This window comes from Lemur catta, chromosome 17, assembly GCF_020740605.2.
Source record: "Lemur catta isolate mLemCat1 chromosome 17, mLemCat1.pri, whole genome shotgun sequence".
Lineage (NCBI taxonomy): Eukaryota > Metazoa > Chordata > Mammalia > Primates > Lemuridae > Lemur > Lemur catta.
The window spans coordinates 24,392,208-24,408,855 of record NC_059144.1 but is presented as its reverse complement, the minus strand read 5'-3'; the positions used below and the strand labels follow the sequence as shown (position 1 = coordinate 24,408,855).

The 16,648-nt window shown below is 56.4% G+C and overlaps 1 protein-coding gene across 1 annotated transcript; it reads left to right on the top strand.

Moving 5' to 3' along the window:
- Positions 1 to 4,045: 4,045 nt before the first annotated feature.
- On the top strand, positions 4,046 to 15,495 carry BPIFB6 (BPI fold containing family B member 6). The gene is made up of 15 exons (XM_045528823.1): positions 4,046 to 4,145; positions 5,373 to 5,472; positions 6,523 to 6,627; positions 7,102 to 7,251; positions 7,420 to 7,483; positions 7,957 to 8,017; positions 8,790 to 8,881; positions 9,344 to 9,520; positions 10,590 to 10,643; positions 11,026 to 11,202; positions 11,924 to 11,991; positions 13,487 to 13,532; positions 14,305 to 14,368; positions 14,753 to 14,829; positions 15,463 to 15,495. Exons 1-15 carry the CDS (start codon positions 4,046 to 4,048, stop codon positions 15,493 to 15,495), a joined length of 1,368 nt encoding a protein of 455 aa, XP_045384779.1.
- The last annotated feature ends 1,153 nt before the right edge of the window (positions 15,496 to 16,648 follow it).

Sequence of the window (16,648 nt, the reverse complement as noted above, 5' to 3'; positions counted from 1 at the left end):
GGGCAGGGGGGGTCAGAGAGGCCGGGGGTCAGAGAGGCCGGCAGGAGCCCCAGTGGGTCAACCTTGGCAGGTCTTGGCCTGGGCTCTGGAGCCCCTTGGATCCACACTCCACCCCCAGCTGTGCAACTCACTCGCTGTGTGACCTTGGGCAAATGGCTTGACCTCTCTGAGCCTCCATTTCTCTATCTGTAAAATGGAGAAGATAGCCAATTTGCCCACATCATAGGGCAGTTCTGAGGGTTAAATGTGTGACTTGCTCTAGCGTGGTGCCTGGAACAGGGTCCTATCATTGCTGTGATAGCACCACAGAGTTCTGCCCCCACCATCAACAGGATAAAAAAGTGGCCCAGGGAGGTTGAGGGGCTGCCCCAAGACACACAGCTTGGGAGGGCAGTGGCTGGGAGTGGGGCTCGAGTCCCTGAACCCATTCAAGGGGCTCCTCATGTCTCCCCACCCTGTGTCCTTCCTGCCCGCCACCCCCGCTGTACCCAGACGGCCCTGGGGGAGGCAGGGAGGGCCGGCGATGGGAGCCGGAAGCACACGGGGTGGATTGGTAGGCGGTGGTGCTGTGAGGCCTGCCTGGCCCCGTCTGCGGGGGGCGGGTCCGTGGGGATAAGGCGACGCTATCTGCAGACTGGCTCCTGCGGCTCAGGGCCTGGATCAGGGCAGAGACTGGCTGAGCCGCCGAGGGTCCTGCTCTCGCCCTGTCGCGGCTGGTTCAGCCACGCTGAGTGACCTCAGGCGGCACTGGCTCCCCGTGGCCTCAGTGGCCCCCATGGTCTTCCTCAATGGGCTCCCTGTGGTGTGGGAGAGGAGACCCCAGGCCCCAGCAGCCTCCAGCACAAGGGCCCTCGAGGTGCCCCCAGGCCAGGCCTCCCCGAGGAGCTCATGGGAGCAGAGCAGAGGCTGGCACCGGGCCTGGCTCTAGCCCAGCTCTGCGGCTGGCTCGACCTGTGACCCTGAGGTCACCCCTGACTTCATTGCCCCCCAGGTTTGGGCTTGAGAGAAAGCCCCACACCTGGGAGGTACCGTGTCCCAGCATCTGGCAGGAGCGTCCCTCTGAGGATGGCCCACTTGGCCATTAGCTCCTCTGCCCTGTGAGTGAATCTCAGGGCACACACCCCGCTGGGTTCCGCTGATGTCTCCTTTGCACATGCCAGTCCCCCCCAAACACCTCCCCCTGTCTTGTAGAGCTGGTCTGCTCGGCCCATGGCATCGGCTCCAACATCCCCTGCTCAAGGGATCTCCCAGCTGTGACGAGAACCCTGTTCTTCCATCCCTGCCCCGTCCCCCTGGTTCAGTGGTGTCCACCACCCTCAGGAGTGGCTGGCTCTGCGGTCGGTGACGTGCATGGCCCCTGCTCCCCCTTTGGGCTCCAGGAGCCCTCAGGGAAGGGACCCAAACTGCCCTGTTCACTGAGGCAACCCTAGCGCCCTGCACAGAACTGGCACACAGTAGGCGCTCACTGCATGTTTGTCCAGGAACGAATGTGTGCCTGCTGTGTGCCCAGCCTTGTGGGAGGCGCTGGGTCTAGGAGAGGGGCCGGTGTGAGGATGGATGCCTGCTCAGGCAACCAGAGCCCGTCCCCAGCACCTGCCCTCTGTGGTCACCAGGCTCCCTGGACACCCTTGTCCTCTGTGCTATTTACGTTGGAACAGACTGAAGCGTCACGTGAGCGTCGGGTCTCCTGTTCCTTGGGCCTTTAGATAATTATCTGGGCCTTATTAAACCCTCAATTATGCAGGCAGCTAATCAGGCTCCCGAATATAAGGGCTTCCTCGTCTCAGGGTCGGGAGGCAGGGGTCAGTCATCTGCAGGACTTCCCCAAGCTGGTGTCAAGGTAAGGACAGTCCCCTACCTGTGGAACCCTCGCTAGAGAGTGTCTTATCCAGCACTGGCATTTTACAAGTAAGAAAACTGAGGCAGGAAGAGACTTGCCTGAGGTCACACAGCGAATGGGTGGCAGGGCCAGGGCTTGGATCTGTGATGTCTTAACCCATGTGCTCCACACCTCACGGTGCCCTCTTCAGATGCTGCAGGACTTGGGCAAGGTCAAGGACACGGCAGAGCCTATGGGCCTCCTCGGGTTCCATCTGAGGCCGAGGGGACACCAGGGAGGGAACACCCTGGCTGTGCTTTGTAGGAACTCAGCGCTGAGCTGGGCAGCCGGGAGCATGTGCCAGGCACAGAGAGGGAGGACGGGACTCCTGGAGGAGGAGGACATGAGCAAGGGATGGCAGTGAGGCAGCAGGAAACGCTCACCACGGTGGGATGGATTATGCGCATGGTTGGGTTCAAACTGGGGTCTTTGAGGCTGGGGGCAGTTGGGGTTGCGGGGGGCTTCCTGGAGGAGGAGGCAAGGGCTGAAGTTAGGACTTGAGGGATGAGCAGGTGATGGGTGGGTGGAGGGAAGGCGTTCCAACAGGGAGGGACAGCTCAGGCAAAGCACGATCAGAAACAAAGCCCTGGCATTAACCAACCGTTCGTCCCAGAAACTCCCACACGACCCTGTTACCCCAAGACACTGGGTATTCCCAGAGGACAAAACCCCTGCCCTGGGTGACCCCAGCACCTGGCATGAGTTCTGGGCTGGGAATGGGGAGTCTGGGGTGATGCTCAGCGCCCCGCACTGTGAGATGGGGCTGGGGCTGGAGGAGACCTTCACCAAGCCCCTCCCAGCGCTGTCACCTGGCTCAGACCCCACAGCCCCTCTGGGGACGATCTTCAAAGACACTCTGCGCTGGGCGGTCACGGACACGATCACGTGCCAAAGCACACTCGCGTGTGTTCACGGGGTCGAGGAAGCTCTAAGAGCTCTTATTTTTAAGCCCAGATAGATATTTACAAACGGAATAGACGTGAGAGGTCACGCTTTCATTCAGTGAATATTCGTCGTCTTTGCAAATGTTCTCCCAGCTCTTTCTACTTGGGCAGGTTTCATCCTTTAGGTCTCAGCCTAGATGTCTCTGTGGCCTTCTGTGACCACCTCATCCCATAGCCTGTTCCCTGGGTTGTCGCTTGCCTTCCCCCAGACTGAGATTCAGGAGGAGCAGGGGTGTCCCTGCCATGGGCACCTTGCAGCCCGGTCTGCCCGCACGTAGTAGGCACTCAGTAAATGCGAGCTGAATGAATGAATGAATGAACACAGGCATAGGCTTGGACTGGGACGGTGGGCGCACAGTAAGGGCCCACTTCTGTTTGTGGATTGGGGGAGCCCTCCGTGCCTGAGCCTCTGTCAGCGACAGTCCGGCTGGGACGCCCCTGCACGCAGGCGCGACTCCCACGGGCCCCTCCTTCATTCTTTTCAGCCAAAGCTCAGGATTGAAAGACACACTTGGCCCCTGGCTGGGAGAATTTTAGGTCTTGGTAAGTAGGAGGGAGGGATTCTGGGGGCCAGGGGTGGGGTGGGGCTTTCCTGGGAACCTTGAAGGGTCTGGGGTGGGAGGTCCTCGTTCAGTTCACTAGTCACCAGCTGTGAGACCTCCTATGGGTGCCTCGGTTTCTCTATTGGTGAGCTGATGTCTCAAGGGGCATTAAGAGGCTTGGAGTTGAGATTTCTGGCTGCACGTGGAGGTGAGGCAGAGACAGAAGAGCTGCTGGTGGCACTGGCTGCAGGGCCAGGCGGGGAACACAGGGCTCCCCACATCCACACTGCAGTGGGGGCTCCCGGAATCAGGGTGGGGCTGGGGTTCCCTCTGCGGCCCCAGCACTGGGCCCCACTTGAACTCGTGAGAAACCGCAGCTGAATCTCCCCCCCCCACCCCCCCCCACCATAGGCTGGTCAGAACGCATCGTGCCCATGGGGCGTTTGTGGCTTAGAGAGGGAAGTGACCTACTGGGGGTGACTCCAGAGGCCCCATGTTTAATCTGGATCCCCCAATCCCCTGGGAGAGACAGTAACGATGTCTGCTGGAACGGCTGGAGGCCAGAGGCTCCCGGACCCCTGACAACAGGAGGCCCAATCTGCCCTGAGATGGGAGGTCCCGAGGGGACCCAGGGCCTGCTGGGCTGTACCCAATTCAGGCCCCCCGGCACAGGTGGCGCCATGCTGCGGATCCTGTGTCTGGCACTCTGCAGCCTGCTGATCGGCACACGAGCTGACCCTGGGGCGCTGCTGCGGTTGGGCATGGACATCATGAACCGAGGTGAGCTTGTGGCTGGGGGTGGGGCCAGGAGGGGCGCACGGGGCAGGCAGTTGGTAGTCAGTGATCATGGTTGTGTGGCCTTGAGCCTACTATGATCCTCAGAATAAACTTATATGCAATGTGTTATTATCATCCTCCCATTTTACGGAGGGAGGAAACTGAGGCCCAGAGAAAATGGGATGACTTGCCCACAGTCTCCCCACAAGTTAGAGGCACAGCTGGAAATCCTGCTCCCTTGGAGTCTCTCCTTAGCCCTAATGTCAGGTGTTGGTGGCCACAAGTGGGCTGTGGGGGTGACAGACAAAGGTCAAATCCCAGCAACAACTTGCTGTGTGACCTCAGGCAAGTCGCTTGCCCTCTCTGTGTTCCTGTTCACTCATCTGTAAATGTAAAATGTAAGGAAATGTAAAAGAGGGCAACCAGTTCTTCCTTGGGATCAAATAAAATGTGAGATTAAAATCCCCTGGGGGAACCTTAGTAAAATTGATTTTCCACCTCCACCCCCAACTCCATGGCCACAAGGGAAATGGAGTCACATCTAGGCACAAAAGGCTAATGACAGTTCTGTCAGTTCAGTATTTGTCCCCTTTCTGGGCACTAGAGGTGTTTCTGGTGGTGTAATTGGAGTTGGGGCCTCCAGGCCTGGGGAAGAATCTCTCTGCCTCAGGCCCAGAATCTGCATTTTAACAAGCTCCCAGAGGAGTCCCCAGTCCCCTGGGTCTGGGAGTGGCTGGCCCACAGGATAAAGCAACACTCCAACCTGGCATTCAAGACCCCCATGATATGCCCCTTGCAAACTGCCCCAGCTGCTTGTCTTCTCTCCCCTGCCCTCCAGCCATGCTGAATGTCACAGTCTTCCTCACCTGCCACCTTCTCCTGCCCTCACCCTTGTACTTGTGCCCTCTGCCCGGAGTGGGACCCTTTTTCTTTGCTTCCTGGGGAAAATTGCTATTCCCCCTTCATGGACCAGCTGATATGTCACCTCCTCCTGGAAGCCTTCCCTGGCTCTTCCCTTCCTGGCCTAAACCCCATTTGTGGTTCCTACAGCTTGTCACTGTCATTACTGGTGACTCTGGCTTCTGCCAGGAGGCTGGGGGAGGGCAGGGGCTGGGCATGACTCATCTGCGGGTCTGTGCCCAGCCCAGGGTGGGACATGGTGACTAGAAGGCACCTGGGATGCCCGAGCTCGTCTCTCCACCTGAGTGTCTCTCTGGACCCCCACGGCAGAGGTCCAGAGTGCCATGGATGAGAGTCATATCCTGGAGAAGATGGCAGCTGAGGCAGGCAAGAAACAGCCGGGCATGAAACCGATCAAGGGCATCACCAAGTACGCAGGGGAGGGGCGGGGCTGGCGGTTCGGGCAGAGGGTGGTGGGGAGGGCTGTGCCCAGACCTGAGAAGGCCACGTGAGAGAGCTGGTGCCGGCTGTGGGGCCTCCTGCCTGCCTCGTGCTGTCCTGCTATGTGACGTTGGGCAGGTCACTGCTTCTGCTCGGGCCTCCTCAGCCGTCCCCTGGGGACAATTCTTGCCCTGTTGTGAGCAGGGTCATTTGAGGAGGAAGTAAGGTTGAAAAGTCGAACGTCAACTCCCTACATGCAATGTGAGCTCACTGTACGTGCGTGAAATTAAATGAAAACATCCTCACATGGTAGAGCTGGAAAGGTATCAACAATCATCTAATGACAAGAGGAAACTGGTTCCTTTGCAAGTGCCATGTGGGGTAGATTGGTAGGGGCTGCCCGGAACGGGAGGGTTCTGAGCCACTATCCGGACTTAACAGGAAATAGGACTGTGATCAATTAGCAATGTCTGCCAAGAGCTCAGGATGGGCAAGTGGAGGGGGGTGTGCCACATCTTTATTATTCTGGTTCTCAACTGGGGTGACTTTGCCTCCAAGGGGACATTTGGCAATGTCTGCATTGTCACAGTTTGCAGGAGAGTGGGGAAGTGCTACTGCACCTAGTGAGTCGAGGTCAGAGATGCTACTAAACACCCCGCAATGCACAAGACGGCCTCCCACAACAAAGTATCCTGCCCCAAATGCTGATGGCCCCACTGTTGAGAAACCCTGATCTAAGCAAACGTCCACGTTTGTTGATGGGAAAATTGAGACCCACGTAAGGGAAGGGAACAGTCCAAGGTCATACACAGTCAGTCAGGTGTCCCATCTCCCGTATGATGAGTGATTTCTGTATAAAAATTGGTTCATGTCCAGCCTTTTGTCTGTACTTTTTCATGGTCCCCTGAGGCAGGCTTATCCCTGTGACATGGGATAGGGGTGTACCCAAGGCCCCTCAGCAAGGTGGTGGAGGAGTGGGTTGAGGCCCTGGGTCTCGCATATTCAGTTCTCATTGCTGTGGACGCCTGTCCCCTCCCAGTTTGAAGGTGAAGGATGTCCAACTGCCCGTCATCACACTGAACTTTGTACCCGGAGTGGGCATCTTCCAGTGTGTGGCCACAGGCATGACCATCACTGGCAAGAGGTGAGTTTGGCAGCAGACGGAAGGCAGAAAGAGAATGGCCTCCCTGTCTTACCCGCACATGCACATTTATTGAGTGCCTACTGTGTACCATCTGGGTGCTATGACTGAGGTGATGTAGACTTGGTTCCTACCTTTGATGGGAATTAGAGCTGGGCACAATCACAGACTCAGTGATTGGTCTAGAAAAGAGGAAGCACTGGGCAGGTCAGTGGAAATCAGAAAAGATTTTGAGGAGGTGAGGACAGCTGAGCAGGGTTTTGAAGGATGTGTAAGAGTTTGCCAAAGCAAGAGGGGAGGGAAAAGGCTGGTTGTTTGACCTTGGGCAGGTCCCACCCCTCCCCTTTTCTGTCCTGTGGGGGTGGTCCCCTCCCATTCCCCCCTCTCAGAGATGCTGAGATTGTGAGCAAGGAGGAGGCAGGGACAGTGGTCACAGTGGCAGAGCTGCCCACAATGCCTGCCTGCCCCACCCTCCAGCTTCATGGGAGGGAACATGGAGATCATCGTGGTCCTGAACATCACAGCCACCAACCGGCTTCTGCAGGACGAGGAGACAGGCCTCCCCATGTTCAAGAGCGAGGGCTGTGAGGTCATCCTGGTCAACGTGAAGACCAACCTGCCTAGCAAGTGAGGGGCTCTGGCTGGGGAGGAAGGCTGGTCCACATTGCTCCACTCCTAGCATCCCACTTCCTGAGCCACTGACATCCCCTTAACCGTGTCCCTCCATGTCCTGTGCCTAAATTCCTGCCACTGGTGCACCTGTTCGCCCATCCTCTGGTGCCTGTGTCCGTCTAGCATGCTGCCCAAGGTGGTCAACAAGTTCCTGGACAGCACCCTGCACAAAGTCCTCCCTGGCCTGGTGAGTGGCCTGGACAAAGCCTGCAGCCCTCGCGGCTGGGATGGCTTAGACCAGGGCTGGCAAGTGCACTTCCTTTTGGGTGCTGACCCTGATTGGTTGCTAGTGCCTGGGAAGGGTGCTGAGGCTGTGGCTGGCTCAGTGAGAGAAAGCGCCATGATCATCTAGTGATGTCTGCCATGAGCACGGGAGGAGGGAACGACAGCCTGCCTGTCATAGCTTGCCAGCCCTGCTTAGACGGCCAGTGCCTGGGGAATGAGTCCTTGCCCATTTGGCAGACTTTGATTCTGGCCAGGAGATCTGGATCCTGGTTCAGGCTCTGCCACGGACTTTCTGTGTGATGTGGGGCCTCAGTTTCCCCACCAGTCCATGTCCCACCAGGGCTCTTAGGATTCCCTGTGGAAAACCATGCAGTTGTGCCGAGCGAGGCCCTCCACGCAGGGACCCTCTCAGCCCAGTGCCTTCCCTGCTTCCAGATGTGTCCAGCCATCGATGCCGTCCTGGTGTATGTGAACAAGAAGTGGGCCAACCTGAATGGTGAGTGTAGCCCTGGCCACACCTCGGCCCTACACAGGGACACCAGGATGGATGGATTTGGGGGCCCTACTCCCCATTCCAATGCCTGCTTCCTGCCCAGCCTCGGGACTCAGGACCCTGAGGTCAGGGTGTCCGCCCTGCACTGTCCAGATGGGAAGCCCGAGGCCCTGAGGTCCTGAGGGGCTCTGGGCTCCTCCCTCTCATCCTCCCACCCCGCGCTCCATCCAGCACCCCCAGACCCCAAGGACAGCAGCCACTCTGTGTTCTGCCGCAAACCTTGTGCCCCGAATTGTAATCCGATAGCGGCAATGCCTGATTTGCCTTTGCTGGGGGCATCTGCTGCTTCCATTTTGGGGTCCACAGGGCTCCCCAGTGTTGGGGAGAGGAAACGTCAATGTCTGGGGCTGAAGAAAACTCACTCATGTCCCCCGTAGTGTGGCCTGGGAAAGCCACTTCCTCCTCCGAGCCTCAGTTTGCGCATCTGTAATACAGAGCTGATAAGCCCATCCCCGCCGGTCTGTTGCGAGACCCAAGCCGCGACGGCCTGTGGTGAACTCTTAAGCCTTGTGCCAGCAGCGCCATGTGATTTCCCGGGCCGGGCACTGTGGCCTCTGTCCTACAGATGAAGTTACAGAGGCCCAGAGATGCTAAGCAGTTTGCCTCGGGTCACACGGAGGGCCGGGGTCAGGTGCAGCTGGCTGGCGTGGGCTTCTCCGGGCAGCACCCAGGGTTGGTGACTCTCCGATGGTTCTGGAACCCCCTTTTCACACAGACCCTATGCCCGTGGGCCAGAGGGGCACTGTCAAGTATGTCCTGACGTCCACACCCGTCACCACGGCCAGCTACATCCAAGTGGACTTTAGTGTAAGTGCTGGGGACCACCAGGGGGCTGGAGGCTCAGGCTCCCCGCCTGGATGGTGGGTAGGCAGAGGGTAGGAGGCCCGTCAGGCCCCCACCAGGGTGTCCCCGGGCACCGGTCTCTACTGCTCTCTGCTCTGAACGTGGACCTCGAACTCCTGGCTGGTTTCTGGGGCTGCCGACTTCACACTTGTGTTTCCCCCAAGGCCGTTTGCTTCTCCTGACCAGGGGCTCCCCCAGTGGTTCAGGACTTCATGACTGACTTCCTTTTCTCCTCAGGCCTCAGTTTACCCACCTGTACACCGGGAGGGTCGGGCCTGCCCTGTGGCCTGCCCTGGCTCTGACAGTTAGTGACTTGCTGACCTGGGGCTTGCTGTGAGCCCCAGGGGTTTGGAGGACTGAGACGCACCCCTGACCACAGGCCCTCGGGGGCTGAGGGTGAGTGTGTCCCTCCCGGCTGTCCCGCAGCCTGTGGTGCAGCAACAAAAGGGCAAAGCCATCAAGCTTGCCGATGCCGGGGACGCCCTGCAGTTCCCCGAGGGTTACGCTGAAGGCTCGTCACGGCTGCTGCTCTCGGCCGCCCTCCTCACAGCAGAGCTCGCCCTGCTGCAGAAGTCCTTTGATGTCGACATTCGGGATACGATGGTGAGCTGTCCAGTGTCCCACCCCATCCTCTTCTGCCCCCATAGTGGCAGTCCCTGCCTACTTTGTCCACTCTGGGAATTATCATGGGGTTGTGGGCGACACTAAGCCTGGGAGATGCCAGGACTGATTTGGGTTTCCATCACATTTATCCCACCATCCACCATCCCTCTGTCCACGTAACCACCACCTACTTTTCCATACATCCACTGTCCATACAACCAACCGCTCCTCAACTGACATCTCTGATGCCTTGGCCATCCATCACCTTCCTTTTATCCAATCACTCTCCACCCACCTATCCAGCTAGCTACCATGTATTTATTCATGCCCTAGGTTCTAGCCTTCCAACTAGCATCCATCCATCCCACCATATCATCCACACAAGTTCTAGAACAGTGCCTGCTGTCAAATGAGTGAATCTATGCACCTGCCATTTACCACCCAAGCACCCCTACACCCGCCCAACTTTCCATTACCCATCCTCCTAGTCATCTACTCATCCATCCAATCATCCATCCCTATATCCATCCACCCCATTGATCTATCCATTCATCTTCCCATCCATCCACTCACCAGCCATCCATGAACCTTCCCATCCATTCTCCCAGCTCATCATTCATCTATTTTCCCGTCCATTTATCACCCCATCCCACCATCTTCCCATACACCCATCCTCTTCTCCATCATTCCTTTCATGCATCCACCTACCCATCCTTCCATCCACCTATACATCCTCCCACCCATTCTCCCATCCATCTATCTATCCCTCCAGGAATCCATCCACCCACGCCCCCTCTCACCAATACATCCACCCATTCTTCCATCTATCTTCTTGCTTTTTCATCCAACAACATTTCTCAGCCTTTGACCTTGTGCTAAGAGCTATGGGTGTTGGAATGTGTAGGCCGTCATCTGGGCTACCCAGAAGCTCATTATCTAGTCAAGCGCAGAGTGGTAAGTGCTGTATGAAGGGAGTCTCGGAGGGCACACACTGTCAAGTGAGAGGAGAGTTTGTTAGGCTGGGTCAGGGACGACATCAGTGATCCCAACCTTGACTTTTGTTCTGTAGATTGGTGAGCTGCCCCCACAAACCACTGTGACGCTGGCTGGCTTCATCCCTGCAGTGAGTCCCCAATTCCCCGTGACCACCACTCCCTGCCCTGCCCTGCCCTGTTGCCCTCTGGTCAAAGGGGAGGACTTGGGAGGCATCTTTTCAATGCCACATGTCCCTCGTCCAATGTGGCAGCACCTTGACTTCTCCATAAAGCACCCTTTGGGTCCAGCATGGAAAGAGTTCAACTTCTGTGCATTGTGCTTTCTGTGTTCAGGACAGAACAGCCAAATTGTGTGTTTTGTTCCTTTTATTTCCTGATTGACACATCCTGGTCTTTGCATGTTGCACTTCCTGTGTCCAAAGTAGAAGTTACCTAGTTCCACAAGGGACTCCTGATTTCAACTGAAGCCACCAGTCTAAGGACTGGCCCTGAGTCTCCTGCTCTCTGCAGGTGGCTGAGGCCTACCCCAGGTCGAAGCCCTTGGTGACCAAGATCAGGATAAACAAGCCTCCCAAGCTCACCGTGAATCCCGGCAAGAGCCTGCTTCACCTGCACAGCACCCTGGAGATGGCTGCTGCTCGGCGGCAGCGGGGCAAGGCTCCGGTGTCCCTCTTTGTCCTAGAAGCTGTGAGATCTGTTCCCCATTTGTTCCCAACCTCGTGGGTATTCGAGGCTGGAGAGTGGGATTTTAGCTGACAGCCAAGTCACGGATTGGAGGCTTCTTAGATAATCTCAGTTGCTGGTCCTAACCTCCCAGTCACTGTCACGATGTCTGACCCTTGGCTCTGCCTGGAGCCTTTGAAAGGCTGGCAAGGCCAGCAAACCAAGGGTCAGTGGCTGAGTCCTGCCTTTCCGTTTCCTTCCCCCTCTCCCTCCAACAGTCATTAGCATCTGCAAAGGCAGTGAAGGGTTCACCGAGGGACTATGGGAGCCTAGAGAGCCCAGATCCAGTGTGGGGAAATCACAGAGGACTTCCAGAGGAAGTGATAGCTATGTTTTGAAGGTTGAGCAGAAGCTGGCCAGGGAAGGGGTTGATGTTGGGGAGGCTGGGGATGGAGGACAGCCCAGGCAGAGGTTATAGCATATGCGAAGGCCTGGAGCAAGAACACGGTGTATGCAGGGACCTAGAATGCTGCCAGGTATTTGGGGGGTTGCTATCCTAGCCCAGGACAAGGAGGGATGAAGAGCCTGGGCTGGGTTCAATTCTCGAGGGTGGGAGGGGCAGAGAGGAGGACCCCTGCTTTGTCTTCGCAGTGGCAGTGATGCTGAAGGGTGGTAAAGTCTCTGGCTTTCCCAGCCCTCATGGGGGGGCCACACTTCCTTCTCTCTGCTCCCTCCCCCATGCCAGCACTTCAATCTGAAAGTCCAGTACTCAGTGCGGGAGAACCGACTGCAGATGGCCACCTCTCTGGACAGGTAGGAGCCTGCTGCCCCAGGCTGGTGTCCCTGTACCCCTGCATGGGCATCCTTAACACACTTGGCTTCCTGCCCCAGCTCTCCCCCTGATCCTTCCACCACAGTCCACACTACAAGGCTGCTCTAGTCACTATCCTTACTATCCCTGCTCTAGAACCCACAATGGCTCCCCATTGCCTGCATGATCTTTTCTCAAATCTTTAGTCTGGCACTAAAGATCTTTCTTAAATTCTCTCACTTCTACCCCTCACTCTTCCACTAGGCTCTTCCCAGTGGGTCTGGTCATGCATGGGCCCATGCACCCCTTTGCATTAATGGGCCTTTGCCCATGCCATCCAAATGTCACCTGAGAGTCAGGGCCCAGCTGAAATGCCACCTGCTCCAGGAAGCCTTTGCTTATACAAAGAGCAGCTAACATGTATGGGGCTCTCTCTATCTGTGAGGCACCGAGTACACACATTGTATTCATCATCCCACTTCATCCTTACAGTCTGGGAGGAGGGTGCTATTAACATTCTAGCATTATATTCACTCACTCATGAATTCTTGTGTTTGCCTTAATAAGTAATCTGATTTGTATTATGTCAGGATTCTTTCAGTTGCAAGAGACAGAATTCCAACTTTAGCTTAAGCCTCAAAGGGAAACTTTTGGCTCCTAGAACTGAAGACTCTAGGGGTAGGTCTGCCTTCAGGCATGGTGGGATCCAGGCAGACAAAGTCCTCAAGAATCTGTCTCCCTCCTCACCTTGCCTCTGCTCTTCACTTTGTTGGCTAAATTCTCTAAGGCAGCATCTTCCTGCAGGGTGGGAGAGCCATCCCAACAACAAGAGAAGCCTTTTGTCCAATGGTTCTGATGAAATTACCAAGGCCTGGGGCTAGCTTGGGTCACATGACCAATGCTAAGCCAATCACCATGCCTGAGAGACGGCCTGCTCTGATTGGCCAGGCCTGGGTCATATTGCTCACCTTAGAGGCGCTGGGCTCAGCCCCACCTGGGCGACTTGGGATGAGCGTGGAAAATGGAGGGTCTGTTACTGGAGTAGCGAGAGGAGACAGGTAGAGCCACCAGGTGCCCATCGCGTGGCCTGTCCGCTGCTAACATGCATTAGTGCCTACTGGAGGCTGTGCGGGCTCGGGGCGCAGGGTAAGGGGCTCCTACTCCGTGTCCTGGAGGATCTGGGACTGACCAGCTGGCTGTAAACCTCTGCATAGCCGGCCTTGGGCAGGAGCAGCAGACATGACTGGGGGTCCCAGAGGGATGAGTCGGGACCCGTGAGAAGAGATCAGGAGAGTGTAGTGGTTTGAGCCGTGGGAAACAGAATGGGCTGAGATGAAGGTGGAACGTGTCCCGTCACAGGTAACGTGAGCAGAGACTCGCGAGCACCTGGTCTGAAGCTGTAGGGACTCCTGCATCGGGGAGGGGTTGGGGTGTGTGGGAGCCCCTTCTCCAGGGCCAGGGCCAGTGGCTCTGACCATTCTTTCCCCTCCTCCACAGATTACTGAGCCTTGCCCGGAAGTCCTCATCGATTGGCCCCTTCAATGTAAGTATCCCAAAGGCTTCTGCCTGGGCTGGCTTGAGGGCAAGACTGGGCCCGTTTCCCTTCAGACTGCAGGAAAAGGCCCTGCAATGGAGGCAGGATGAATAGGGCAAGGCCACTGGGAGGTTTGGGGCTCCTGTCCTTGCTGTGTGAGCTTAGGAAAGTCCCTTAGCTTCTCTGGGTCCCTGTTTCCTTTTCTGGATAGAATCTGGACCTCTCCCTGGAGTGATGTTAACAACATTGCCTTGAATAGTGGCAGCCCGCACTGGCCTTGGTTGGCCAAGCTGTTGTTCTTATTAGACTCCACAGTTTCAGGGCCCACCACAGATCCTGACCCCAGCAGATGTTAAGAGTAGTAACAACAACAACAGCACTTACTCTGTGCAGTGTGCTTTATGCAAACTCATTTCATCCTCATGGAAGGCCATGAGTAGGTGCTGTTGTATTTCACTGAGGGACAGAGAGGTGGTGAGAGAATGGCTGACCAAACCCACTGAGTTTTCTGGAGGAGCAAGAGTGGCGTCCGCAGAGCCACTTCTTGTCTCCTGCACCATGACCCAAGACTCCAGGTGTTGCCTGAACAGAGACTAAGCAGAGGTGAAGGGCACAGCCCTTTGATGCTAGCTGGACAAACTGTTCGATGTCTAACGTCAACTCCTGTGGTCCCCCGGCCTAGCCAGAGTGAGGGCCAAACAGATTTGTTGAATTGGGTTGGACTGGATTGAATTGAGTTAAATGATAGGATGTGGATGTTTTCTCTCTTTCTCTCCCCCAGGAGAAGGAACTAAATGGCTTCATCACAGATTATCTCCAAGAAGCCTACATCCCGGTCGTCAATGGTGAGGGCTCCAACAGGCTTTCGTTTTACTGGTGCCAAGAAGCACTTGAAGCAAGAAGGGTGACCTCAGAGCCCCGTCACTGGCTCCAGACAGGGGAGGCTTAAAGGAAGTAGATGATCATTGCCAAATCTTTGAGGCTAATGGAGTGTTACTGTCACCTGCCTGGGGACAGTGGCCTCTCCCACCATTTGGGCTCTGACTCTTGTCCCCACATCATGAGTGAGATTACCTGGGATGTAACAACATGCCAGAGCAGGGTTATTGGCCGTTTGCCTGCACAGCTGGCAGACATCATGAATCAATCATTGCACTATTTCCCACAACCCTGCTCCTTAGTCACCTGCAGGGCAGTCAGGCTGAGAAGCCCCTTCCTGTATTTCTCAGATGCGCTCCAAGTTGGGCTCCCACTCCCGGACTTTCTGGCTATGAATTACAACCTGGCTCAGCTGGACATAGTGGAGGTGAGGGGCGGGGCTGGCGGACGCCATGTCAATCAACACTTTCAGCCAGTGGGTGATGAGCAAGAGCCTGCCTCTCTCAAACTGGAGGGAGTGGGGCTGGGGAGGGCCGGTGGCCATCAGTATAATCCTGCCAATCCATGAGCAAGGCTGCCCCTCACAACCTGGGGCCCTCCTCGGCCAGGGGTTTCACAGAAAGAAACTTGAACTCTGCCGCTCTCTTGCTCTGCTGCCTTGGGCAAATTACTTCGCCTCTCTCTATGCCTCCATTTTCCTGTGCTTAAAATGGGATGCTAATCTGGGCGTTGACCTCATAGAACTAGTATTATGATTCATTAAGCGAATTCACCTAAAGGCATACAATAAGTGCTCAATAAATATGAGCTTTTTATTGCATGCCAGGCTTTGAGCTGGCAGGTAGGGGTGCTTGTGCCTGCTTGACAGTCGAGAAAACTGAGGCTCACAGAGGTGAAGGGACTTCCCCAGCATCACAAGGCGGGTCTACTTCAACCTTTGCTTAAACGTCGCATTGGTTTCCAGTTCCTAGAGAGGGGCCCAGTTCCCTCCCATGCCTGTGCCTGGGTGGCCCTGGTCATTGCTCCCCCACTCCCACCCTGGCCCTTTGCCCCCTGCCAGAACGCCCTGGTGCTGGACTTGAGGCTGGACTGACCATGGCAGGACGCCCTGCCAGCTGCCCGCCCACCACCGACCACCCGCAATGGAGGAGCCCCTGATGGAGCCAGGTGGGCCCGGGCTGGGGCCTTGCCAATAAACAGGAGAAAGGCCCTTATAAACACGATGCTCCAGTCTCTTTTTTTGTAGTAAACTGGTGCGTGGCTTTTCTTCCCCTTTGGTGGGTTTTGGGGTCTGGAAGGCATCTGGTCACAGCTGGGGGGTAGTCGAGAGCACATATTGAATTCCTGCCAAATCCCATGCTCAGGGCTTACTTGTGCCATCTCATTTAATCTACACAATAACCCGATGTTGTCATTCCCACTTTACAGATGAGGAAATTGAGGCACAAGAGGTCAACCCCCTTGTCCAAGGTCACACAGGTTAGCAAGTGGCAAAACTCTTGCCACCTTAGCTGTGTGACCCCAAATCTTGGTGACTTGAGGATGGCTCTATTCACAGGGAGCCTGTGACCCCAGGAGTTCTCCCCATGTCACCTCCTTAAATCCTCCAAACAGCTGAGGTAGATAAGGACTGTTCCCGTTTCACAGAGGAGATTGACTAAGGCTCAGAGAGGTGGAACGACTGGCTCGAGGCTACCTGGCAGGTCAGGGGGCAGAGCTGGGATTGGAGTGTGGGCTCTGGAGCCAGCCTGCCGGGGTTCAAATCCTGCCTCTGCCTTCTCACAGCTGTGTGTCCTGGGCAAGTCACTTCGCCGACCTGAGCCTCAGTTTCCTCACATGTAAAGTGGGCATGAGGGCAGTACCACCTCGGCAGGTTGTTGTGAGGTTTAAATGAAATCATACAAAGTGCTTAGTACAGTGCCTGTGCACAGTAAATGCCCCCTTGGTGTTAGCCACAGGTGGGGTTTTGAGCCCGAGAGAGACGTGATCGGGTGCTTCTGTGTTGGAGTGTGGGAGGTGGCTGCGTGTGTGGGGGTGAGCAGGTGTCAGTGTATAAACGGCCCATGGCTCCAGCGGCCTGCACGGGGGTCTGTGCAGACACGAGGGGCCCGTCGTGGAAGACTGCATGGAGTCCCTCCCTGTCTGTGTCTGTGTGTCCCACTTCACCCACGTGTGACCCGTCAAGGGTTTCCACGCCTCATGTTCATGTGACAACCAGCTCCCTGACATTGGCACATCTGCCCCCA

Bases quoted from the DNA above. Each gene is read 5' to 3' on its own strand.
- BPIFB6 (XM_045528823.1), top strand. From the start codon at position 4,046: ATGCTGCGGATCCTGTGTCTGGCACTCTGCAGCCTGCTGATCGGCACA. The intron at 8,018-8,789 runs GTGAGTGTAGCC...CTTTTCACACAG, and splicing joins GAAGTGGGCCAACCTGAATG to ACCCTATGCCCGTGGGCCAG. The intron at 8,882-9,343 runs GTAAGTGCTGGG...GCTGTCCCGCAG, and splicing joins ACATCCAAGTGGACTTTAGT to CCTGTGGTGCAGCAACAAAA.